The 27,460-nt window shown below is 43.1% G+C and overlaps 1 protein-coding gene across 1 annotated transcript; it reads right to left on the reverse strand.

The window, feature by feature from the left end:
- Positions 1 to 18,755: 18,755 nt before the first annotated feature.
- mtif3 (mitochondrial translational initiation factor 3) lies at positions 18,756 to 24,840 on the reverse strand. Its single transcript, XM_021618766.2, has 4 exons — positions 24,657 to 24,840; positions 23,947 to 24,407; positions 23,640 to 23,791; positions 18,756 to 19,205 (listed from the first exon to the last, which is right to left on the reverse strand). The coding sequence occupies exons 2-4, from the start codon at positions 24,404 to 24,406 to the stop codon at positions 18,972 to 18,974; spliced, it is 846 nt and encodes a 281-aa protein (XP_021474441.2). The 5' UTR covers position 24,407; positions 24,657 to 24,840; the 3' UTR covers positions 18,756 to 18,971.
- Positions 24,841 to 27,460: the final 2,620 nt, after the last annotated feature.

Here is a 27,460-nt window from a genome sequence, read left to right on the forward strand (position 1 = left end):
TGTCTAGACTGCATTATGAATGATCAGCAACAATGTGACTTTTTTGAGCAACAACATATGTTTGTCTCAACGATTCATTCTGCTTTTTTACTTGGGTTAAAATAAATACTGAGTAAGTCACTCCATGTAGCCACAGGCGCCGAGAATGCCGGGGTCAAAAACAGGGCACTCCGTCTGTCTAAACGAGCGCACTAGCGTGGGCTGCACAGGCTACGTTTCTGCTGGATCAATAGAAAAAATTACCCACGTGTCAAAACACAGAAACAACGTGTCAATTTCGACATAGTATTACAATTTCAAAAACATACATTTTACAGCCGGGATTGGTGAATGGAATGGTATTTGGTTTTCTTATTTTTCACACACAGTGTCCGGTTCTTTTGATTGACAAACATTCACTAATGGCTGTGGTGCATCCATGACCATATCTTCAACACTAGCATCATTTTCTTTCTAAATTCTCTTGATTGCCTCTGCAAAGGAGATCCAATGGACTGCCCTGACTTTTGCCACTTCAATCTCCTTCACCCCCCTCCTTCACCCCCTGCTGGTGACCAAGCCTTAATTGTGTTTTCGCTTGTGACCAGCCTTCGTTGTGTTTTTGTTGTTGACCAGCCTTCGTTGTAGCAGAGTATTCTCAGTCTCGAGTCCGGTCTCGAGACCACATATTGCGTGTCTCGGTGTCGGATATATTTTTACTTGGTCATGACTCGGGCTCGGACAATGAGACATTTCTTCCCGAGACCAGCGGAGTAATAGCCTCATAATTATCAGCTCCCATTTCAGTCAGTGCATAAAACTGCCTTGCCAGGACAAATATCCACACTCCTTTCACGACACATTAATAAGTCGTCGCCTATCGAAACCTGGGCTTCCTACTTTACTCGTAACATTAATGTCCTTTACTTTAGGTTTCAAATATCCTCAAACTTTGTCGCCCTTGTCAGAACTTCCTAGGAGTGGGGGAAATTGCTTGAAAGTTGAGCGCTCACTATTAGTAAGTGGAGACCGGGGAAAGTTGTAACATATTTAGTCTTTTTATCTATTGTAGATCTGTTTGAGTTAAGTGATCAGTTGTAGAGTGGCTCTCTAATAACAGCCCTCAGCATGCATTTTATCACCATTCTGGAATGTCTAACGCAGCCTTTCTTAAAGTATGGGTCGCAGACATTTAAAAAAAAAAAACAGTTGGGGTCTCAAATGACTGCTGAGAGTTAGAATATATACCATTTATCCAAAGCAACTTACAGTCATGTGTACATACATTTTACATGTGGGTGGTCGCGGGAATCAAACCCATTACCATGATACTACAAGCACCATGCTCTACCAACTGAGCTACAAAGGACCACACATTTCACGTAGAACAGTAGGGTAGAATATGGTTGTGCTTGTGCCGCAGTAGTTTTTCTCTTATGTCAGTCACTGACAGCCACTCAATTAACCATGTCAGCTAACAATTTTTAGATTGGTAAGTTGGCCTAAGCTTGTAGTTATCATGGACAAACACCGAACCGACTGGGTAAGCACGGCACGTGCACAGGGGCTGTGACCTCCAGGGGTCCCACATTGATTTTGTTAGTCACTCTAACTCAGATATCATATTAACATAGCATAGGACCCCCAAAAGGGGGTGCGTGTTCATGAGCTTGGGTCCCAGGAAAACACTGAATTTCTCATTTGGGTCCCATACTGAAAATGTTTACAAACCCCTGGTCTAAAGAATCCATATGTTCTTCTGAAATATGAACACAGAAATACTGGACATCTTGAACACTTATTAGGGTGGAAATTTGACAATTACAATCATGGTCTTGAATAGGACTTTTTTCCCAAAGTGCATTCATGTTTCAGCAGTGCCACCTGGTACATCTTTATTACCAATCTCCCATAAGTGTTCAATTGGGTTGAGATCTGGTGACTGAGACACACACACACACACCCTTTAAACCCACTCTGCTGCTTTGACATCCCTCTTTCAAAGTCACTGAGACCTCCTCTTCTAGCCATGGTAGCCAAAATAATGGGCAACTGGCCATTTTTATACATGACCGTAAGAAAGATGGGATGTTAATTGCTTAAATAACTCAGGAACCACATGTGTGTGGAAGCATCTGCTTTCAATACACTTTGTATCCCTCATTTACTCAACACCTGTATTGTTACTCCAAATGAATAGCTTGTAACACAGCGAAGGCTGGCCACCAGCAAAAACACAATAGCTGGTTGTGAATTCACGTGGAAATGTATACATTTTTCATATAGTTTTAAAAGGAAACCGATTTTAAAAAATGGACGTTTAAACGTTAACAAATACTGTCCATTTGTCACATCCCTATTTTAGGCCATTACTCAACACACTCTCAAAATGTGGGTGTATGGTTAGGGTACACTGCTGTTCACTGGGGTAAAAAATATAAAATGTACACATAAGGTACCTTCAGAGTGTGGTGGTTAATTTATTTTCTATCAAATGAGGAGAGACAAACTTATCACACAGTCAGAGTTATATTTAAACTAAATCTTTATTCACTCATTAGTAAGGGAGCAGGTCAATACAACACACAAACAATACAACACACAAATAAGTGAATCGTTTGAGTGCTCTACGATAACGATGGCTGGTCGACAAATCACCCTCAGATGATTCGTTGAGAGCCCCGAGACAAAAGTACAAAGGTCTTCTATAGCCAAGATACACCCCTGTCAGTTTACATGACGAACAACAGATGTATGGAATGGGTCACAAGGTTAAGATTTGTATGAAAGATACTTATAATTCACAGCAGACAGTATCTGCTGTAAAAACAGTTTTCTTTGTATAGAGACCAAGGTTTAGCCCTGGGGTCATCTCCCTGGTACCATATAAAACAGAAACATTCACTCATGCTCTGGAATGCGGTGTCCCCAAAGACATTGTACATCTTCCGGAGGCCCATCCTCAGTAGAACACCCACAGATGAACCTTCTAACAACGCCTCATTCTGTTGCATAAAACAACCATTTGATGCAATAAAAGTATTATAACATAATATTGCAATTTTGCTCTCACCAGAGATAAACATAGTAACTCACATGGTACTGGCCGGTTCCTGAAAGGGTACATGTGCGGATAATCTAGTATAATGCTAAATGTTTCTCCCCACTATTTTAAATATAAGGTACAATCATCACTGAACTTTGAAATGTAGAGGGGGGCAATGTACCAGTGGGGCTCATTAGGAATTTGGGGAGTGATGTAATATATGTGTATTTGTGCCAACCGTCAGTGGAAGTGTTGTACCAGTTTAAGTGATATCCGGTTATGACTGTTAAAAGAGGTGTTCCTCTTTTAACAGTCAGTTCTGCAATCTTTGTAACAACATTTGACATTAAAGAGCTGCACTGTTAAGAGATTACTGTGTATTTCACAGTAACTTAATGACACTTAGTTGCCTGGATTTTGCTGTGAATTTTGCTTTACCTAATTTGCAACCAGCTATCAGTAAGTCATTTTAATATTCACAGTAACTTAATAGCCAGTAACTTACTGGCAACCTAACTGGCAACCAGATGTCAGGAAGCAATTGTAAAATGCACAGTAACGTACTTGCAACTAGCTGCCAGTAGCTCACTGTACCTCCACTGAACTTGTCTGATTACAAGAAAGCTTATAACATTAGGTGACCACTATTAAGCATTCTTTGTGGTGAGCACACTTGGGGCCCAGCATCACCAGGGGCCTCACTTATAATTGTTGCGTCAATTTAACACAAAATATCTGTGTGCACCCTTTCTGAAAAGGCTACGCACGCACAAAATTATTGAGATTTATAATGCCATACATACCGTTATAAATCAGACCTGAATGTAAAACTGCGTGCAAGAACGAGCATTTTAACTCTGTCTGAAAAACTCCCATCATTCACCTTTTATGGTGACAATTACGCCCTTATTTGCGTTATACTTTGGAATTATTGGAATTAAGCCAAGACATTATCAAAAGGAAAAGGCAATGGCGAATTTGATCAAATGTCTATGGAGGTGTTGACATGTTTTCTTTTGCAGTGACATTTGCTGTATCTGACCGCTTCTGAAAGACAAAAACAATTGCAAATTGTTTAAGACCTGTAAACAGATCGTTTGAAATGCAATATGTTTGGCATTCACTTTTCCTGAATCTTAATAGGCTATGCTGCACTGCCTGCGAATTCTGAAACATTGTCTACTCGGAAGGAAATGAAAGCTACAGCAGGCCTACTTACTCTTACAGTGGTAGCCTACACACTGTCCACCTGTTAAATTCTACTGTATGTTATAAACCATGATCCCTGTCAGATGAATAGAGCAGAAACTTGAAATCATAATAGCTTATCTAATAGGCCAAATTAAATAAGAGGTGTGCATGGTAATTTGCTGTATGGCTATTGGCTACTTCGAGAATATGAACTCAACATGGTCAGAAAAGGTAAGGAATTTATTTTGCAATGGTTATGATATACAGTGCCCTCAGAATGTATTCACACCTCTTGACTTTTTCCACATTTTGTTGTGTTACAGCCTGAATTTAAAATGGATTCAATTTAGATTTTTTTGTCACTGACCTACACACAATGCCCCATCATGTTAAAGTGGAATTATGCTTTTGAAATCTTTACAAATTAATACAAAATGAACAGATGTCTTGAGTCAATAAGTATTCAATCCATTGTTATGGCAAGCCTAAATATGTTCAGGAGTAAACATTTGCTTAACAAGTCACATAATAAGTTGCATGGACTCACTCTGTGTGCAATAAGTGTTTAACATTACTGTTGAATGACTACCTCATCTCTGTATCCCACACATCTGTATGGTCCCTCAGTCGAGCAGTGAATTCTAAACACAGATTGAACCACAAATACCAGGGAGGTTTTCCACTGCCTCACAAAGAAGGGCACCTATTGGTAGATGGGTAAAAAAACATACATTGAATATCCCTTTGAGGATGGTAAAGTTATTAATTACACTTTGGATAGTGTAGCAATACACCAGTCACTACAAAGATACAGGCATCTTTCCTAACTCAGTTGCCGGAGAGGAAGGAAACCGCTGAGAGATTTCACCATGAGGCCAATGGTGACTTTAAAACAAATACAGAGTTGAAAGGCTGAGATAGGACAAAACTGAGGATGGATCAACAACATTGTAGATACTCCACAATGCAAACCTAATTGACAGAGTGAAAAAAAAGGAAGCCTGTACAGAATAAAAATATTCCAAAACATGCATCCTGTTTGCAACACGGCACTAAAGTAATACTGCAAAACATTTGGCAAAGCAATTCACATTTTGTCTTGAATACAAAGTGTTACGTTTGGGGCAAATCCACTACAACACATTACTAAGTACCACTGGTGACTGCATCATGTTATGGGTATGCTTGTAATTGTTAAGGACTGGGGAGTTTTTCAGGATAAAAAATAAACGGAATGGAGCTAAGCACAGGCAAAATACTAGAGGAAAATCTGGTTCAGTCTGCATTCCACCAGACACTGGGAGATGAATTCACCTTTCAGCAAGACAATAACCTAAAACATAAGGCCAAATCTACACTGAAGTTGCTTACCAAGAAGACAGTGAATGTTCCTGAGTGGCAAAGTTACAGTTTTAACTCAAATCTGCTTGAAAATATATGTCAAGACCTGAAAATTGTTGTCTAGCAATGATCAACCATTAATTTAATTGAAGAATTTTGAAAAGAGTAATGGACAAATGTTGCACAATCCAGGTTTGGAAAGCTCTTAGAGACTTACCCAGAAAGTCTAATAGCTGTAATCGCTGACAAAGGTGATTATAATATGTATTGACTCAGGGGGTTGAATACTTATCTAATAAAGATATATTAGTGTTTTATTTTTCATTTATTGATTTACAAATATTAGAATTTGTCTTCCACTTTACAGAGTATTTTCTGTAGAACATGGACAAAAAAATACAATTAAATCCATTTGAATCCCACTTTGTAACAGACAAAGAGTGGAAAAGTGGGGTGTGGGGTGTGAATACAGTACACTGTTAATAAGGCACTGGCATGTATTGTGTTTTTAAATGAAATATAATCTACTAAAAGACATTACAGTATTCAGACGTAGCCTACAAATATTAATGGAAAAGGTGAACTGTCTGTTCTACTGTTAAACTGTGCTTCAGATCGGATCGCAGAGAGCAAAATACTTGAAATAGCATCTATTTCCTACTGTGAAGTGGGTCTTATTAAATGAGATGGGACGAATGGTAGCCTATCCTAACTTGTCGTAGGTCTATAGGCTATTTCGAGTGTAGCCTATGAAACCATCAGTCAGAAAATGAAATTATTAAAATATATATAATTAGAAATAGGTATGCAAAGATTAAATCGATTTTTGGTCATCTCACTAATGGGAAATGATTGCATATTCTTATTATATTTCTCTACCTATCTTGTTGTTATGAATAATAGTGTCATCATATATTTCCCATTTGCACAAGGCTACAACCAGGCTACATTTGCCTTCTTGCAATTCTATACCTCAACCACTAGAAACTGTGCGTACCCATGGACTAAAGTTTGCCAGAGAATAAGCGCATTCTCACATCAAGTTCAGTTTTTATAAATGCCAACTTTTGCTTAAACTGGTGCATGCAAGTTTTGGGGCATATTTTGTCAGTACGCAAGTTTTATAAATGAAGCCCCTGGCCTCAACCTTCTGGTTGGCAACAAACTGACCTTCCTGACAACACCATCTGGTCAGTGAGCGTGACAGAGATCAGCCACAGTACTATACTGTGAATTTGAGAATATCTACTTGCAGCAGGCTGACAGTCCGGTGACCAACTGCCGATAAGTTACTTGAAAGTGCACAGTAACCTCTTAACAGTTGTAACGGCCATTGGTGGAAGAAGGTGAGGACCAAGATGCAGCGTGGTAGGTGTTCATCATTATTTCAATAAACTGAACACCAAATACAACAAGGAACAAAAGAAATAACCGACACAGCTCCGTCAGGTGCAAAACACACTAAACAGAAAATTACTACCCACAAAACCCATGTGGGCAAGAGCTACCTAAGTATGGTTCTCAATCAGAGACAACGACAGACAGCTGTCCCTGATTGAGAATCATACCCGGCCAAAAACAAAGAAATACAAAAACATGACAGTACCCCCCCCCCCCCCAAAGGTGCGGAGTCCGGCCGCAAAACCTGACTCTAAAGGGGAGGGTCCGGGTGGGCCTTCTTACAGCGGCGGCTCGGGTGCGGGACGTGGACCCCGCTCTACCTCAGTCTTGGCCCACTTAGGTGGCGCCTCTGGAGCAGCGTGCCCCGGACTGAAGACCCTCGTAGAGGGCACCACTGAACTGAGGGGCGCCTCTGGACTGAGGGGCGGCTCTGGCAGCTCCGGAGGGAAGGGCGGCTCCGGCAGCTCCGGAGGGAAGGGCGGCTCCGGCAGCTCCGGAGGGAAGGGCGGCTCCGGCAGCTCTGGAGGGAAGGGCGGCTCCGGCAGCTCCGGAGGGAAGGGCGGCTCCGGCAGCGCCAGACAGGCGGGAGGCTACGGCAGCGCCGGAGGCGCACTGGAGGTCTCGAACTAAGGGCCTGCACAACCCATCCTGGCTGGATGGTGATTTTAGCCCGGCACTTGCGGGGCGCAGGTACAGGACGCACTGGGCTGTGCAGACACACAGGAGACACAGTGCGCAGCGCCGACGCAGGATATCCTGGCCCGAGGAGACGCACTGGATGTCTGGAGAGCAGGGCTGGCACCATCCGTCCTGGCTGGATCCTCACTCTAGCCCGGCAAATGCTGGGAGCTGGGATGTAGCGCACCGGACAAAGAACACGTACTGGAGACACCGTGCGCTCCACCGCATAACAAGGTGCCTGACCAGTACGATGCCCGCCATGGTAAGCACGTCTTGGAGAGCTGTAGCGCCGAGCTGGCACAGGACATGCAGTGCTAGGGAGGCGCACAGGAGGCCTGGTGCGTGGGGCTGGCACAGTCTTCACCAGACAGCTAGCACAGTCTTCACCAGACAGCTAGCACGCACCTCAGGACGAGTATGAAGAGCTGATTCAGGTGACATCAAATCCCAGACACGCTCCGTCGGGCGGATGTCGTGCCTCATGCACCAAAACAGCAACTCCCTCATTACTCTCTCCTCCAATCTCCCCATCAACACCTTCACTGTCTCTGCTTCGCTTCCGTCGCTCACCTCCAATTTCGCCCTGACCGGCTCTGGTTCCATCCTTGGGTCCTTACGATAAGCACGGGGAGTTGGCTCAGGTCTGACTCCTGACTCTGCCACACTCCCCGTGTGCCCCCACCCCCAATACATTTTTGGGGCTGCCTCTCGGGCTTCCTTGCCAGCCGTGCCAACTCCTCTTAGTGTTTCCGCTCAGCCTTAGCTGCCTCCAGTTCCTCCTGTGTACGGAGATACTCCCCAGCCTGTGCCCAGGGTCCCTTGCCTTCCAGTATCTCCTCCCATGTCCATTTCTCCAGATAGCTCTGCTGCTCCTCACCACGCTGCTTGGTCCTTTGGTGGTGGGTAGTTCTGTAACGGTTGTCTGTGGTGGAAGAAGGTGAGGACCAAGATGCAGCGTGGTAGGTGATCATCATTATTTTAATAAACTGAACACTAAATACAACAAGGAACAAAAGAAACAACCGAAACAGCTCCGTCGGGTGCAAAACACACTAAACAGAAAATAACTACCCACAAAACCCATGTGGGCAAGAGCTACCTAAGTATGGTTCTCAACCAGAGACAACGACAGACAGCTGTCCGTGATTGAGAACCATACCCGGCCAAAAACAAAGAAATACAAAAACATAGAAAAAAGAACATAGAACGCCCACCCTAGTCACACCCTGGCCTAACCAAAATAGAGAATAAAAAGCCTCTCTATGGCCAGGGCGTGACAACAGTGCCACTCTTGATTGTCACAAGCTCTTACAAAGATTGTAGAACTGGGAGTGTACAAATTAAACCTTCATCAACATAACAAATTAAAACACCTAAACTAGTACAACACTTCCACTAATGGTTGGCACAAATACAACATATTTTAGACTAGAGGTGTGAACGTTTAAACGTTAAATTGTTTAAACGAAATTGGGATCCCTAATGTTAAGAAAACCCCCCAACCAATTTTTTTTCTTTTTTCCCTCACAAAATTAAAATCACAGTGCAGTCATCACAAAACATTATTTTCCGTCTTATAGCCTAACTAGACAAAAGGCCTGGGGAAAGTTGCGTAATTTAAAAGTAGACAGCAATATGACCAAGACGCAGAAATTAAACAGTATAGCGGGTCAATTTCCACAACAACTAAGAGCATTGAGCACAGCTTTGCTGTTTTGAAGGGACCAATGAAGCGAGGACAGAACTTTTTGCAGGGAAGGCGGATGTCTCTGGTAGAGAGCCACACACGCTGTCCAGGGTGAAAGAGTGGCGTAGGTCAGGGGCGTCTGTCAGCAAAGCGTTTCTATATATTAGAGGCTTCCTGCAGATGCCGGTGAGCAGTCTCCCATACCCGCTCACTACGCCGAAACCAATCATCGAAGGCTGGGACAGTACCAGGCTCCTCCTCTCAGGGAAATATGGGGGGCTGGTAACCAAGTATACACTGAAACGGAGTAAGGCGGAGGGATGAATGCATGAGTGAGTTCTGAGCGTATTCGGCCCAGGCCATATACTGACTCCAGTCGTGTGGAGAGGCAGAACATTGTACTTCCCTATTTCTTGGACCCCCAGTCGGTCACAGAAGGCTCGCCACACCCGGTAGACAAACTGGGGCCCCCGGTCAGAGACGATGTCCTACTAAATCCCATACAGACGGAACACCTGCTGGAACATACGCTAAATTAGGTACAGTTGAAGTTGGAAGTTTACATACACTTAGGTTGGAGTCATTAAAACTATAGTTTTGGCAAGTCGGTTAGGACATCTACTTTGCGCATGACAAGTAATTTTTCCAACAATTATTTACAGACAAATTATTTCACTTATAATTAAATGTATCACAATTCCAGTGGATCAGAAGTTTACATACACTAAATGGACTGTGCCTTTAAACAGCTTGGAAAATTCATGGCTTTAGAAGCTTCTGATAGGCTTATTGACATAATTTGAGTCAATTGGAGGTGTACCTGTGGATGTATTTCAAGGCCTACCTTCAAACTCAGTGCCTCTTTGCTTGACATCATAGGAAAATCTGAAGAAATCAGCCAAGACCTCAGAAAAACATTGTAGACCTTCTCAAGTCTGGTTCTTCCTTGGCAGCAATTTCCAAACGCCTGAAGGTATTACGTTCACCTGTACAAACAATAGTACGCAAGTATAAACACCATGGGACCACGCAGCCGTCATACCGCTCAGGAAGGAAACACATTCTGTCTCCTAGAAAAGAACGTACTATGGTGCGAAAAGTGCAAATCAATCCCAGAATAACAACAAAGGACCTTGTGAAGATGCTGGAAGAAGCAGGTACAAAAGTATCTATATCCACAGTAAAACGAGTCCTATATCAAGATAACCTGAAAGACCGCTCTGCAAGGAAGAAGCCCCTGCTCCAAAACCCCCATAAAAAAGCCAGACTATGGTTTGCAACTGCAGATGAGGACAAAGATCGTGCTTTTTGGATAAATTTTCTCTGGTCTGATGAAACAAATATAGAACTGTTTGTCCATAATGACCATTGTTATGTTGGGAGGAAAGGGGGGGGGCTTGCAAGCCGAAGAACACCATCCCAACTGTGAAGCACGGGTGTGGCTGCATCATGTTGTGGGGATGCTTTGCTGCAGGAGGGACTGGTGCACTTCACAAAATAGATGGCATCAAGAAGGAGGACAATTGTGGATATATTGAAGCAACATCTCAAGACATCAGTTAGGAAGTTAAAGCTTGGTCGCAAATGGGTCTTCCAAATGGACAATGACCCCAAGCATACTTTCAAAGTTGTAGCAAAATGACTTTAGGAGTAAGTCAAGGTATTGGAGAGGCCATCACAAAGCCCTGACCTCAATCCTATAGAGAATTTGTGGGCAGAACTGAAAAAGTGTGTGCGAGCAAGGAGGCCTACAAACCTGACTCAGTTACGCCAGCTCTGTCAGGGGGAATGGGCCAAAATTCACCCAACTTATTGTGGGAAGCTTGTGGAAGGCTACTCGAAAAGTTTGACCCAAGTTAAACAATTTAAAGGCAATGCTACCAAATTCTAATTGAGTGTATGTAAACTTCTGACCCACTGGGAATGGGATGAAATAAATTATTCTTTCTACTATTATTCTTTCTACTGTTATTCTTTCTACTATTATTCTGACATTTCACATTCTTAAAATATAGTGGTGATCCTAACTGACCTAAGACAGGGAATTTTTACTAGGATTAAATGTCAGGAATTGTGAAAAAATTGAGTTTAAATGTATTTGGCTAAGGTATATGTAAACTCCCGACTTCATCTGTAGGTAAATAATGAAAAGGACCCTGATGACACATTTTTGAAAAACGGTCTACTATGACAAGGATGGTGGTGTTACCAGAGGATTCAGAAAGGTCTGTGATGAAGTCAACAGCTATGTGGGACCAGGATCTGTGAGATGGCGAGGAGTTCTGTTCCCCACATCGTAATTCCTCTCAGCGGAGGATAACTTCCTGGAGAAGAAGGCACAGGGATGTGATTTTGGAGGTGTTCCCACCTGCTGAGAGAGTCCTACTTAAGGCCTCCACCTCCAGGGTGAAAGGAATGGTCGGATCAGGTTGGCGAAGGACAGGAGCTGAGGTGAAGAGGCATTTCAAGTTGTTGAACGCAGTCAGGGCGGCATCAGTCCATTGAAGGGTCCGGGTCTTTTGGCTGGTAAGGGCAGTGAGGGGAGCAGCAGTAGAACTGAAGTTCTGAATGAACCGGCGATAGTAGTTGGAGAACCCAACGAAACGTTGGAGTTCCTTAACGGTGGTGGGTTTGGGCCAGTTACGACGGAGGTGACTGTGTTCTCATCCATGCTGACCCCTCCAGGTGTCAGTATGAAACCGAGGAAGTTAACCGAGGTTACATGGAAGGTGCTCTTTTCAGTCTCAACATAAAGGTTATGGTCAAGGAGCCGTTGAAGAACCTTTTGCACATGCTGTATGTGTTCCTTCAGGGAGTTGGAGTAAATCAGGATGTCATCAATGTAGACTATGAGAAAGCGGTTGATCATATCCTGGAAAACCTTGTTCATAAAGGATTGGAAGACGACGGGGGCGTTAGTAAAGCCGTAGGGCATGACCAGGTATTTGTAGTGCCCTCGTGCGGTGATAAAGGCTGTCTTCCATTCGTCAACTTCACGTATACGGACAAGGTTATATTCACTTCACAGGTCGAGTTTACTATAGACTTTGCCGTGGCCCACTTGTTCAAGGGTCGCTGGGATCAGAGGAAAACAGTTCTTGACCGTGACGTCATTCAGGGAAGGGTAATCAATACCCACCGTCCTTTTTCCAACGAAGAAGACGCGGGACGCAGCCGGGGAAGAAGAAGGAAAAATGAAACCGTTTGAGTGTTTCATCAATGTAGTTCTCCATTGCCTCATGTTCCGGGATAGATAGGGGGTAAACATGGCCCTTCGGTGGGGACACTCCAGGGAGTAAGTCATTAGCACAGTCCCCTGGGCGAGTGGAGGCCTTGATTTTGCTGAAGACATTGCTGTACTGGGCGTATTCAGATGGTATGGTGGGTGGCAATGGAGAGGCAGAGTCCTCAATGGTGGTAGCTCTGCAGGGTAGGCTGAGACAACTGGTGAAGCAGGTAGAAGACCAGGACAGTAGTTTACCTTGTCGCCACGAGATGGCATGGTCGTGACGACAAAGCCAGGGATGTCCGAGGATGAGAGTTCCATGAGTTGAATGGTTTCGGTGTGGAAGACTCCAATCTGGAGGGTGACGCTCTGTGTCAGGTGCGTAATGAAGCCTGTGTCCAAAGGTTGCCCATCCATGGTGTTAATCCTTAAAAGGAGGGGTGAGAGGTTTTAGATCAATGTCAAGCTCTTGTACTAGCTGGTGATCGATACAATTACCTGCTGCTCCCGAATCTATCAAACCCTCTACGTACTTAGTAACCCCTTTCACGGTTATCAATAATGGGATGGAGAATTGCTTCTGGGAGATATTTAGAAATAAGGAAATGCCTACCTGCATGGCAGCGGAGGGACCCTTCTCATCTCTCCGTGGGGGGGGGGCGAACAGGGCAGTGGCTGAGTAGATGATCTTTCTCTCCACAATATAGGCAGATCCCTTCTTGGATCTGCCTTTGACATTCAATACACGGGAGAGGAGCACGGCCCAACTGCATGGGCTCTGGAAGACTTGGACGAGATGACGGAATCATGGAATGAGCGTTTCGGGATCCTGGGTGGCAGAGTTCTTCAGCGGTCAGCTATGAGGCGGTCGATGGAGATGGACATACGAATGTATTGAAGGTCACTTCTACAGACCAGCTCTGCCTGAAGTTCTCTGTTGAGCCCTCTTCAGTAGACAGTAAGTAAAGCAGCCTCACTCCATCCACTCCCTGCAGCCATGGTGCGGAACTCGAGGGCATACTCGACAGCTAAATTGCGTCCTTGTTGAAGTTCCAAGAGGAGGTCTCCTATAGGACGATCGGAAGGAGAGTGATCGAATACCTCTTTGAAGAGGGTGTGGAAATGGGTCTCAGGTCCAAGTTCTGTGCTGTTGGCAGTCCATATGGCAGTGGCCCAATCGAGGGCTTTGCCTGTGAGTAGAGACACAACAAAATCCACCCTGCTCTTGTCGGTGGCGAAGTTAGTGGGGTTGTGCTCAATGTATTTGCTAGATTGCATCAGAAATCTCTGACATTTCCCGTCATATTTTGCAGGCATGGATATGAATGAAGAAGGGCTATGGGTTACGATACCTGGCATCAGAGGAGTACGGATAGGCTGGTGGAGAAGAGGGCAGATTTCCGCCATACGCTCCTCTTGCTGGGTTAGGCGCCACTGTAGCTCTGCTGAATCCATTCTGTTTTTGAGGAGAGGTATTCTGTAATGAATACTCAGGGAGAAAAAGGTGTAGATTCACGCACAGGGCACGGCAGGTGTTTATTTCACCTTAGCAGAAGGTAGGAATCGTGGTCACAGGCAGGCAATGGTCATACACAGGTAGGCAAACAGGCAGGTGAATCAAAATTAGGACTGAAGGCTATAATTGGTTCTCACAAACGAGCTAGGAAAAGGCTTAGTAGAGTCAAAACTAACAATACCTCACAAAGGCACAAACAAAATGAACTAAACTAAATAAGGAGCTGATGAGACCAGGTGAGTAACTAACACAGGTGAAATCATTGAACAAAAATGAAAGACAGGACTACGTTCAAGAACACAAAGAAACAGAATGCAAGGTTGACTTAGAAAATTAACGCAGAACCTTACAATATCTGCAATTTGGCAGTACACCCAGAACCTTGTTTAGAGAAAGGGATATCTCAGTTTCAAGTTCTCCGCTTAGAGAGAAAAGCATTTTGAGGTATTAGTCTGTCACATGGATGTCACATGGATGACAATGGATTTCCACAACAGTAGTAAATGCCAGGCGCACCTATTTGTGTCAAGAACTGCAATGCTGCTGGGTTTTTCATGCTCAACAGTTTCCGTGTGTATCAAAAATGGTCCACCACCCAAAGGACATCCAGCCAACTTGACACAACTGTGGGAAGCATTCAAGTCAACATGGGCCAACATTGCTGTGGAACACTTTCAACACCTTGCAGAATCCACATGGGGGGGGGGGGGGGGGGGGGGTCCTAAATGTTTTGTACAGTCAATGTATGCGTTTTTTTTCAGCAGGGCCCTTACAGGATACACCAGGGACTCTGGGTCATGATCCCCATCCCCATCACAATTACAACACTGACCTTCTTCACTCCGATCTTCATCATACTCCATCCGTCTGCAAACATGGCCAAATCATTTATAGTTTACATTGTAGTAGTTTGGGGACCAATTCTCTTACATAATGCCTTACATAGCCTGGCTTTACACACGTAGGGAGGTTCTCTTAATCTAAAAACAGACCCGACAAACTTTCCTCCCTTTCTCCATTCACCATGCGGGTAAAGTGACAGGCACCAACCACATCTGGGACATGATTCTTGATGTATTCAGCCTTAACTTCTACGACAACCCGGAAATTACTCCTTTAACTCCGAAGTTCAAAGCACATTACTTGGGATGTCAAGATTTTTGTGATGCCCAATGCACTCTTCTTCTGTTCTTCAGAAACACAATTAATCAGAACAAGCCCACTCCTGATCACTCTGACTCCACTTTTCCCAGCACCTGATTCACCTTCCTCGATACCTCAAACAGATCTCCCAGATAAACATTCTTATCCAAAAATCGCATCCCAATAACAAACAAATCCTTTCCCGACATACACTTGTCATCCACTTCAATTTTAGACAATTTCCTTTTTGTTCCATTCTTTGACACAACTGTGTTCTATTCATCATCCCCAACTTTACTCAACGCTCTTCTCGCTTCAGACTCTAACTCCACATCTGCAATTGTTGCCTCAAGTCTCCAACTCTGGAGCCCCTCTCTCTGCAGTCAGAATAATACTTTTAAAAAAAACTGACTTCACAATATGGAAAGGCTGTTTTGATGTTGTAGTTGGTTCTTCTCCATGTCTTTCTCGCTCAAACACCCACACAGAACCAATCAATGCGTTGGCTCAATGTCTGAGTGAATACTGCATTTACAACAGCCTCCTGTCCAGATCATTTCTACAAGCATGTCACATGTGCAACCAGAGGGAAAAAACCTCTAGACCACCCTTACTCCACACACAGAGAAGCATACAAAGCTCTCCCTCAAACTCCATTTGGCAAATTTTACCTTAATTCTATCCTCCTGATTCCTGCTTACAAGCAAAAACTAAAGCAGGAAGTACCAGTGACTCGCTCAATACAGAAGTGGTCAGATGACACAGATGCTACGCTACAGGACTGTTTTGCTAGCACAGACTGGAATATGTTCCCGGGATTCATCCAATGGCATTGAGGAGTACACCACCTCAGTCACCAGCTTCCTCAATAAGTGTATCGACGAAGTCGTCCCCACAGTGACCGTATGTACATATCCCAAACAGAAGCCATGGATTACAAGCAACATCCGTACCGAGCTAAAGGCTAGAGCTGCCGCTTTCAAGGAGCAGGACAATAATCCGGATTCTTAAAAGAAATCCTGCTATGCCCTTAGACAAACCATCAAACAGGCAAAGTGTTAATACAGAACTAAGATCGAATCCTACTACACCTCTCTGACGCTCGTCGAATGTGGCAGGGCTTGCAAACTATTACGGACTCCAAAGGGAAACCCAGCCGCGAGCTGCCAAGTGACGCAAGCCTACCAGACGCGCTAAATACCTTTTATGCTTGCTTCAAGGAAAGTAACACTGAAGCATGCATGAGAGCACCAGCTGTTCTGTGGAAAGCTGATGTGAGCAAGACCTTAAAACAGGTAAACATTCACAAGGCCAGACAGATTACCATTTTCAACATCTGCCTGACCCAGTCTGTAATACCTGCATGTTTCAAACCGACCACCATAGTCCCTGTGCCCAAGAAAGCGAAGGTGACCTGCCTAAATGACTACCGCCCCGAAGCACTCACATCGGTAGCCATAAAGTGCTTTAAAAGACTGGTCATGGCAGGTGCATGGTGTTTCCTCCGTCACATTGGTGCGGCTGGCTTCCAGGTTGGATGCGCGCTGTGTTAAGAAGCAGTGCGGCTTGGTTGGGTTGTGTTTCGGAGGAAAATTTGGCTTTCGACCTTCGTCTCTCCCGAGCCCGTACGGGAGTTGTAGCGATGAGACAAGATAGTAATTACTAACAATTGGATACCACGAAATTGGGGAGAAAAGGGGGTAAAACATTTTTTTTTCAATAATATGTATTTTTTAAAAGACTGGTCATTGCTCACATCAACACCATCATCCCGGAAACCCTAGACCCACTCCAATTCGCATACCACCCCAACAGATCCACAGATGACGCAATCTCAATCGCACTCCACACTGCCCTTTCCCACCTGGACAAAAGGAACACCTATGTAAGAATGCTGTTCATTGACTACAGCTCAGCGTTCAACACTATAGTGCCCACAAAGTTCATCACTAAGCTAAGGACCCTGGGACTAAACACCCCCCTCTGCAACTGGGTACTGGACTTCCTGACGGGCTACCCCAGGTGGTAAGGGTAGGTAACAACACATCTGCCACGCTGATCCTCAACACTGGCCCCCTCAGGGGTGCGTGCTTAGTCTCCTCTTGTACTCCCTACTCACCCATGACTGCATGGCCAAGCACAACTCCAACACCCTTATTAAATTTGCTGACGACACAATGGTGGTAGGACTGATCACAGACAACGATGAGACAGCCTATAGGGAGGTCGTCAAAGACCTGGCAGTATGGTGCCAGGACAAAAACCTCTCCCTCAACGTGAGCAAGACAAAAGAGATGATCGTGGACTACAGGAAAAGGAGGGCCGAACAGGCCCCCATTCACATCAACAGGGCTGTAGTGGAGCGGGTTGAGAGTTAAGTTCCTTGGAGCCCACATCACCAACATACGATCATGGTTCAAACACACCAAGAAAGTCGTGAAGAGGACACGACAACACCTTTTTGCCCTCAGGAGACAGAAAAGATTTGGCATGGGTCCCCAGATCCTCAAAAGGTTCTACAACTGCACCATCGAGAGCATTCTGACCGTTTGCGTCACTGCCTGGTATGGTGACTACTCTGCACCCGACCGTAAGGCGCTACCAAGGGTAGTGAATACAGCCCAATACATCATTGGGGCCAAGCTTCATGCTATCCAGGACCTATATACTAGGCGGTGTCAGAGGAATGCCCAAAATAATGTCAAAGACTCCTGTCACCCAAGTCATAGACTGTTCTCTCTGCTGAACAATGAATCAAAATTGACAAATTACATTGACACCACCCCTTTGTTTTTACACTGCTGCTACTCGCTGTGTATTATCTATGCATAGTCACTTTACTCCTTCCTACATGTACAAATGACCTTGACTACATGTACCCCTGCACATTGACTCGGTACCGGTACCTCCTGTATATAGCCTTGTCATTGTTATTTTATTGTGTTACTTTTTATTTGAAGCTTTATTTAGTCATTATTTTATTCACTCTATTTCTTGAGCTGCATTATTGGTTAAGGGCTTGTAAGTAAGCATTTCACGGTATTGTCTACACCGGTTGTATTCGGCGCATGTGACAAATAAAATGTGATTTGTTTGTTTACCTGCACAATTACAACAAAGTTCCTCCGTGAAGGTTGCTTTAAAGTGATTGTCTGTTGTTAAAGTGATTGTCTGGTGTTTATCTGTCTCAGGGAGGGGTGCGCCTTTCAACCTGCAGGGCAACATCAGCTCTTTCCATGAAGAGCAGCGCCCTTACACCTGCCCCCATGAAGGCTGTGGAAAGACATTTGCCATCAAGGTATGAATACCTGACCATAGTCCTGTTGTGTTGCTACCAGATTTCCCTCTCTATTTAGTCTAAATCAGCTCCTGTATCTCTGGAGGTGCATTTGAATGAGAGTGGTCCCCACACATTTTAATTACAGTAGTGATAACATGGACATACTTAATAGAAAACGTTGTAGTTCACAGCAAGGCTTACTTCGCCACAGTGTTGCCCACCATCCAGAATGGAAAAAAAAAAGGAAAGAATAGACATTCCATGTATGCTAGAATATGTTCATTTATTTGAACATAAACTTCGAGTAGCCAGTACATAAACCTTACATGTCGTGCTGTTCCTCATCCCATCCTATGTTTATTGCATATATCGCTGTTTATGTGTACAACGGCCCTCCTCATAAAAAAAAACTGGATATGACATGGCCTTCACTAGTTACGTTTCCACACACACAACTGTTAAGTTAGATTGTATTTAAGTTCAGTGCTGTGAGTCTGGTGTGAGGTCTGTATGGGGAACAGCAGGTGATGTGGTGGGCTCGGAGCTGGTATCAGTGGCCGGCGCTGCTGCACCTTTGTTCATTTCTCTGAGTTCCTTCACTGAGGGTGGACGCAGGATGCACATGGCAGCTCTACCGTCTCGGATTACTTTGGGTTTGGAAACAAATCCTACCAGCCCCTCTATCTGTTGCACCATCTGCTCCAGAGTTGTGTCCTGTCGTCAAAACCATAAAAGCACAACATTAACATTTGAGCTGCCCATACTTTCACATCTCAGGAAAGATGGAGTTCTTGTACACACTCCTTACACACTCCTTTTCCCATCCGCAATCAGAAGAGACAAATATACAGTGTCCTCCATAATTATTGGGACAGTGACACATTTTTTAAATAGTTTTGGCTCTGTAATCCAGCACTTTATATTGGGTGAACCGTTTATAAATTACAGCACTTCTTGTACATGGTCTCCCCATTTCAGGGGACCAAAAGTATTGGGACAAATTCACTTACAGTACTAGTCAAAAGTTTGGACACACCCAGTCAAGGGTTTTTCTTTATTGTTACTATTTTCTACATTGTAGAATAATAGTGAAGACATCAAAACTATGAAATAACACATATGGAATCATGTAGTAACCAAAACAGTGTTAAACAAATCTAAATATATTTTAAATCTTCAAAGTAGCCACCATTTGCCTTTGACAGCTTTGCACACACTTGGCATTCTCTCAACCAGCTTCATGAGGTAGTCACCTGGAATGCATTTCAATTAACAGGTGTGCCTTGTTAAAAGTGAATTTGTGGAATTGATTTCCTTCTTAATGTGTTTGAGCTAATCAGTTGTGTTGTGACAAGGTAGGGGTGGTATACAGAAGATAGTCCTATTTGGTAAAAGACCAAGTCCATATTATGGCAAGAACAGCTCAAATAAGCAAAGAGAAATGACAGTCCATCATTACTTTAAGACATGAAAGTCAGTCAATCCGGAACATTTCAAGAACTTTGAAAGTTTCCTCAAGTGCAGTCGCAAAAACCATCAAGCGCTATGATGAATCTGGCTCTCATGATGACCGCCACAGGAAAGGAAGACCCAGAGTTTCCTCTGCTGCAGAGGATAAGTTCATTAGAGTTAACTGCACCTCAGATGCACCCCAAATAAATGCTTCACAGAGTTCAAGTAACAGGCACATCTCAACATCAACCGTTCAGAGGAGACTGCTTGAATCAGGCCTTCATGGTCGAATCGAATTGCTGCAAAGAAACCACTACTGAAGGACACCAATAATAATAAGAGACTTGCTAGGGCCAAGAAACACAAGCAATGGACATTAGACCAGTGGAAATCTGTCCTTTGGTCTGATGAGTCCAAATTTGACATTTTTGGTTCCAACCGCAGTGTCTTTGTGAGACGCAGAGTAGGTGAACGGGTGATCTCTGCATGTGTGGTTCCCACCGTAAAGCATGGAGGAGGAGGTGTGATGATTTGCTGGTAACACTATCTGTGATATATTTAGAATTCAAAGCACACTTCACCAGCATGGCTACCACAGCATTCTGCAGCGATACACCATCCCATCTGGTTTGCGCTTAATGGGACTATCATTTGTTTTTCAACAGGACAATGACCCAACACACCTCCAGGCTGTTTATTTGACCAAGACGAAGAGTGATGGAGTGCTGTATCAGATGACCTGGCCTCCACAATCACCCGTCCTCAACCCAATTGAGATGGTTTGGGATGAGTTGGACCACAGCGTGAAGGAAAAGCAGCCAACAAGTGCTCAGCATATGTGGGAACTCCTTCAAGACTGTTGAGAAAGCATTCCAGGTGAAGCTGGTTGAGAGAATGCTAAGAGTGTGCAAAGCTGTCATCAAGGCAAATGGTGGCTATTTGAAGAATCTCAACTATAAAATCTATTTTGATTTTGAACACTTTTTGGTTACTACATGATTCCATATGTGTTATTTCGTAGTTTTGATGTCTTCACTATTATTCTACAATGTAGAAAATAGTAAAAATAAAGAAAACCCTTGAATGACTAGGTGTGTCAAAACTTTTGACTGGTACTGTAGATGTGTATTAAAGTAATCAAAAGTGTTGTATTTGGTCCCATATTCCTAGCACGCAATGATTACATCAACCTTGTGATTCTACAAACTTGTTGGATGCATTTGCGGTTTGTTTCGGTTGCAATTCAGATTATTTTGTGCCCAATATAAATGAATGGTAAATGATGTACTTTAGCATTTTGGAGTCAGAATATGTTTTAAACACTTCTACATGAATGTGGATACTCCCATGATTATGGATAGTCCTGAATTAATTGTGAATAATTATGAGTGAGAAAGTTACAGGCCTCCAAATATCATTCCCTCTCAAAAACTCAAACCTCCCCTGTTATTCTAATGGTGAGAGGTTAGCTTGTCTTGGGGGTATAGTACTCGTGCGTCTGTAACTTTCTCACTCATCATTATTCACCTTTAATTCGGGACTAGCTGTAATGCATCCAACACGTTTGTAGAGTCACAAGCTTGATGTAGTCATTGCGTCCTAGGAATATGGGACCAAATACTAAACGTTTGCATACTTTAATACACAAATAAGTGAATTTGTCCGAATATTTTAGGGGTCTATGTAAAAAAAAAAGTACTGCAATTTCCGATTCGGATGAAAATACCCTCAAATTAAAGCTGACAGTCTACTACTTAACCTCATTGTCATAGTATCATTTCAAATCCAAAGTGCTGAAGTACAGAGCCAAAACAACAAAACATATGTCACTGTCCCAATAATTATGGAGGGCACTGTATAATTCACCATATCTGAGCCTGGTTTATATTTGTTGCTAATGAATCTCTGCTCTGCCAAAGGAAGGTTTTTGTGTACATATACAGAATTGAGTGTATATTTTTGCGTAAAAAAATAGAGTTCTTAATTAAAAACCAACTGTCTACTATTTTCCTGGTTTCAACTACAGAATAGTGAAGAGGTATCTGGTGTGTTCAGGCTGACACATTTAGGTTTAATATAGGTTTACTGGTTGCAATACTAATGGATATATTTATTTATTATATTTACAGTTGAAGTCGGAAGTTTACATACACCTTAGCCAAATACATTTAAACTCAGGTTTTAACAATTCCTGACATTTAATCCTAGTAAAAATTCCTTTCAATTGCCTTTAAATTCTTTAACTTGTGCCAAACATTTGGAGTAGCCTTCCACAAGCTTCCCACAATAATTTGGGTGAATTTTGACCCATTCCTCCTGACAGAGCTGGTGTAACTGAGTCAGGTTTGTAGGCCTCCTTGCTTGCATATGCTTTTTCAGTTCTGCCCACACATTTTCTATAGGATTGAGGTCAGGGCTTTGTGATGGCCACTCCAGTACCTTGACTTTGTTGTTCTTAAGCCACTTTGCCACAACTTTAGAAGTATGCTTGGGCTCATTGTCCATTTGGAAGACCTATTTGCGACCAAGCTTTAACTTCCTGACTGATGTCTTGAGATGTTGCTTCAATATATCCACATAATTTTTCTCCTCATGACGCCATCTAATTTGTGAAGTGCACCAGTCCCTCCTGCAGCAAAGCACCCCCACAACATGATGCCGCCACCCCTGTGCTTCACGGCTGAGATGGTGTTCTTCGGCTTGCAAGCCTCCCTCTTTTTCCTCCAAACATAACGATGGTCATTATGACCAGTTCTATTTTTGTTTCATCAGACCAGAGGACATCTTTGTCCCCATCTGCAGTTGCAAACCGTAGTCTGGCTTTTTTATGGCGGTTTTGGAGCAGTAGCTTCTTCTTTGCTGAGCGGCCTTTCAGGTTATATCAATATAGGACTTGATTTACTGTGGATATAGATACTTTTGTACCTGTTTCCTCCAGCATCTTCACAAGGTCCTTTGCTGTTGTTCTGGGATTGATTTGCACTTTTTGCACCAAAGTACGTTCATCTCTAGGAGACAGAACGTGTCTCCTTCCTAGGAGGTATTTTATATTTATATGATATTGGTATTATGGTATTATATATGGTATTATATATCCCATGATGTCAAGCAAAGAGGCATTGAGTTTGAAGGTAGGCCTTGAAATACATTCAGGTACACCCCCAATTGACTCAAATTATGTCAATTAGCCTCTCAGAAGTTTCTAAAGCCATAACATCATTTTCTGGAATTTTCCAAGCTGTTTAAAGGCACAGTCAACTTAGTGTATGTAAACTTCTGACCTTACTCGAATTGTGATACAGTGAATTATAAGTGAAATAATATGTCTGTAAACAATTGTTGGAAAAATTATTTGTGTGATGCAAACAGTAGATATCCTAAACGACTTGCCAAAACTATAGTTTGTTAACAAGAAATTTGTGGAGGGGTTGAAAAACGAGTTTTAATGACTCCAACCTAAGTGTATGTAAACTTCCGACTTCAACTGTACAGTATCTGTTCTGTCTAGTTCCATGAGCTTGTTAGGGAGATGAAATACATGAATACGGTAGTAGTCATTATACATACCCAAGAAAATAATCTCTAAAGCATCTTTGAAACTACAGAAGGGTGAATAGAACCAGTATAAAGGCCGTGGTTTTAGGTGATGTGCATCAGACAGGTCAAAATAAAAAAATAGAGAGAGATATTTCTCACCAGTGGCTGTGTATGTTCCACACGCCCTGTTCTCAGAGTGATTCTGACATGGTGATTCTTGTCCAGCCAGCTCTGGACCTGCCTCAGCTTGGTTAGAAGATCATGGTTACCAATGTCAGAGGAAACGGTAAGCTCCTTTACCTGCACAGGGCCTGTGGAGAGACCGAAGGTATGGTTTTGGCTTTCAGAGATCAGACAGGAGGGGATTCCTTTTAGAGAATTCTGATATAACGACTGTATGCAATGCAGAGATGTGCATGTGTGTGACGTAAAGGCAGTAGTTGTGTATGTGCTAAATATTACACACCTGTCTTGGCTTTCTGTTTCTCACGCAGTTTGAGCTGCTCCTCGTGGATCTGTTTGCCAGTCATTAGACGGTAGACGGGTGGATCTTTGTTTTCGTTGAGAGGGACCAGTTTAAGCCCATTCTCGTCCATCAGTCTGAGGACATCAGCTCGATGCATGGTGCCCATGTTCTCGCCATTCTCATTGATCACCTGCAGGTGGCGCTGGTGGATCTTCCGGCCAATACTGCCAATGGTGGCACGAGCTCGGGGATCCTGCTTCTTCTTAGGCACCTGCCCCTCTTCAGTTTCATCCACTGTGGTGGACAGTGGACACCATCCCCAAGACAACGATGCACTCACACATCTCCCATTGTATGATATTAGCCCAGCCCCAGAGGCTGTTCTCCAGGAGTTGAGAGTTCCACCACAGACACCTCTAGATGCATGGCTCAGGGCCCACCTCAGACAAGCACTAGACATTCTGAGCAGAACACAGAGAGAGCAGGAGAGAGTGAGAGAGGTAAACAAACGTGAAACTAGGCATTATTATTCCCAAAAGTAAGTCACTTTTGTCTAGCAATTACGTTTAAAAGTCAGAAAATGCAAGTGAAAGACCATCAAAAACACACTGTTGACAAGCATGGAAACATGGTTAGCTAAGAAAACAATAATTGACAGGGAGAAGTAGCAGCCTCTACATAACGTATTGTACAGGGCTAGGAATACGTACAGATCAGTCAGCTTGCAGGCCGAAACACAGGAACAAAGAATAAGTAAGGTCGCACGAAGAATTGTAAACTTAGCTTTATATTGTACAATAATTCAACGCATACGTATCGCCCTAAAACGGGAGGTGTTTGTTTCCATACAACATGAAAACGGGGTCCTGTCTCCTTAACAGTTCTTAGCGCAGCATGATGACGTAGTCGCAGAATAATGATCTGAATTTGTAGTTTTAGATGTCGTTCGAACTAGTACCTTTCTTATTATATAACTTAGGCTATAATTAATCATGTGTAGGCCCCTGCGCTACTAATAGTAAGCTAGGCTACAGGCTGCTGTTGATTATAATAGCCTGATCATGGTCTAGAATAATTGTTATCAAACTATGTTCTTAGCAAACCTTGTGATTGCACATCTAAGTTAGATTTCGAAAAATAGTCAAGAGGCAATTGGTCTTTCAAACGAAAAAACAAATCTCATAGACATGGCATACATTTAAAATAATTGTAATTCATTTGGCTGACAATCGGAGATATTGACATAAGGGACACCCCCCCACACCCAGATCTTAGACCAGTGCAGGCGTATTGCGCGCGCGGGTCAGCTTCTGAGCGCTCATCTGAGCGTAACTCGGGTTGACACAGTTTGACTCGTCAATACTCTACTCTGCTCGTCTTTGTTTTGCACCTTCTTCTCTGGGCACTGCATTTTGCTTATATATTAAGCCAATTCGATGTATTTGTTCATATTATCAATACCCTATGTTCCATCTATATTAGGTCACATCCTGCATGTGTTCTTGATTGGGAAAAAACTATTATAGGAACTTGCTATATGTTCAAAGGTAGTGCGGCCTTTATTTAGTGTCCCTTTATGTGTTTAGTGTACTTTGAGAGATCTTAGTGAGGGAAAAATCTGATTGGTAGACAAAGGTGCTTTTCTATAGCTCTCAGAGGAGAGCTCTTTCAAAGGAGTAGGCAGGAATGTTTTTTTGTTGTTGCTTTGGATGTTTGCAAACATTGTAGGCCTATATGCTAAATTATATTATCTTCATTATTAAAATCCCACTAGGTAGCCCTAATGATCTGGATTGTAATTTCTGACACATAGGCTACTTGAAGAAGTCTGCAGTGATAGCCTAATTGTCAAGAAAGTTTCAGTGGGCTCTGTGGTGTGGGGTTATCCCCTGCCCAGGCCTTAGTCTATAGAAACAGTAAATAGAGAGATTGTATAATCAGATGAGCAGCAGTTAATTTAATGAACAGCAAGATAATTTCCTTGTGTGCCCTGTGTGTGTGTGTGTGTGTGTGTGTGTGTGTGTGTGTGTGTGTGTGTGTGTGTGTGTGTGTGTGTGTGTGTGTGTGTGTGTGTGTGTGTGTGTGTGTGTGTGTGTGTGTGTGTGTGTGTGTGTGTGTGTGTGTGTGTGTGTGTGTGTCAACTCTGGACCTCGAAGCCAGTTCCACGCTTTTTTTCATTGTTCACCTCTAATCGAGGACTGATTTAGACATGAGGTGCTATTAGTTATCAGGTAGAACAGAAAACCAGCAGGCTCAGGACCTCATAGGGTCAGAGTTGAATACCCCTGGCTAGGGCAAGGGGTGTTGAAAATAAGCTGCATTGCACTTTTTGTATAGTTAGGGGGTTTTAGTCTTGAAGGCATGTATCTGTATGTGGATAAAAACTAAACTTAAACACAGGATATAGTGAGGATTCTCAGTTTTGAATGATCTGTTTTACAATGACAATTTGAGGCCTCAATTAATCTGAAGTTTTATATCCGTTCAGTTTCTACAAACCAAACCATTCGTTTTTATAGGTTTCATAGGCTGCGTTTACACAGGCATCCCAATTCGGACGATTTGCTGGCAAAAGATCAGGGCCCAGTTTCCCAAAAGCATCTTAAGGCTAAATTCATTTTAGAACCATCGGTTTATAAAATTAATTTGACTTTAATCTGATTGGTCAAAAGACCAACAACTGCCTGTGTTATTGCAGCCTAAGTCTAGTAAAGGTAAGCATTTTATGATGTGGAACATAATAGGAGGCAAATTGCATAGGCTGTTTGCAGTGATGTGGTGTCCGGACACCTAAACGACATAATGATTAAACTCAAACATTCAGCAAGCCGGGCAATTGTCAAAATGTAGAGAGATGTGAGGGTAGGCCAACTAACTGCCAAAGTTAAACAGAAGTATATTTAAATAATCTGAACAAAAAAAAGTGCATCGTTTGCGAGTAGCAGATGGATAGTTGTACACGGTCGACTGATAGGAAAGAAAGATGTGCTCGCGGAAAGAGCATTCATGGTGGAGAATGTGAGCTTATTTATTAATTAGCGCAGAAATTCTGCTTCCTCGTGCTGGCAGCCCGCTTTGAAGCGAAACCCCAACAAAAAGGTAAGTTACCACACGAAAACGTTCCTGTATGCTCTCAAACTGTAACATAGTTTACAGTGTGAGGCTGGTTTTCCCAAGGATAACAAACATGTTTCGGCAAATACACATATGCAGGTTATGTGGCGCTGACTAACACCTGAATGAGCTGATGATTAACTGAAACGTAGTTTAACGCCCTCCTCCCTCTCTCTCTTGCAATTCATGTCTCAATTAATTAATACATTGCCAAACCATTTTAGGCCTATAGCTTAGAGCCAATGGTAATAATTGTTATGTCCTTCTTGATTGAAAACGTGAATAAAAAAATGCCAATTTGCTCATTTTCTGTCGCCGTATTAATCCCCCATTCAACTGATTCGTTTAGTAGTCTTAGAATTAGACTATTCTCACTTGCATCTGTCAATCATTTCCATTG

This window comes from Oncorhynchus mykiss, chromosome 10 (genome assembly GCF_013265735.2).
Source record: "Oncorhynchus mykiss isolate Arlee chromosome 10, USDA_OmykA_1.1, whole genome shotgun sequence".
NCBI lineage: Eukaryota > Metazoa > Chordata > Actinopteri > Salmoniformes > Salmonidae > Oncorhynchus > Oncorhynchus mykiss.

Coding starts and splice junctions, on each gene's coding strand:
- mtif3 (XM_021618766.2), bottom strand. CDS start 24,406: ATGTCTAGTGCTTGTCTGAGGTGGGCCCTGAGCCATGCATCTAGAGGT. Junction 23,792..23,946: donor GAAACAGAAAGCCAAGACAG/GTGTGTAATATT, acceptor GTCTCTCCACAG/GCCCTGTGCAGGTAAAGGAG. Junction 19,206..23,639: donor TGGAACATACACAGCCACTG/GTGAGAAATATC, acceptor TTTTGACGACAG/GACACAACTCTGGAGCAGAT.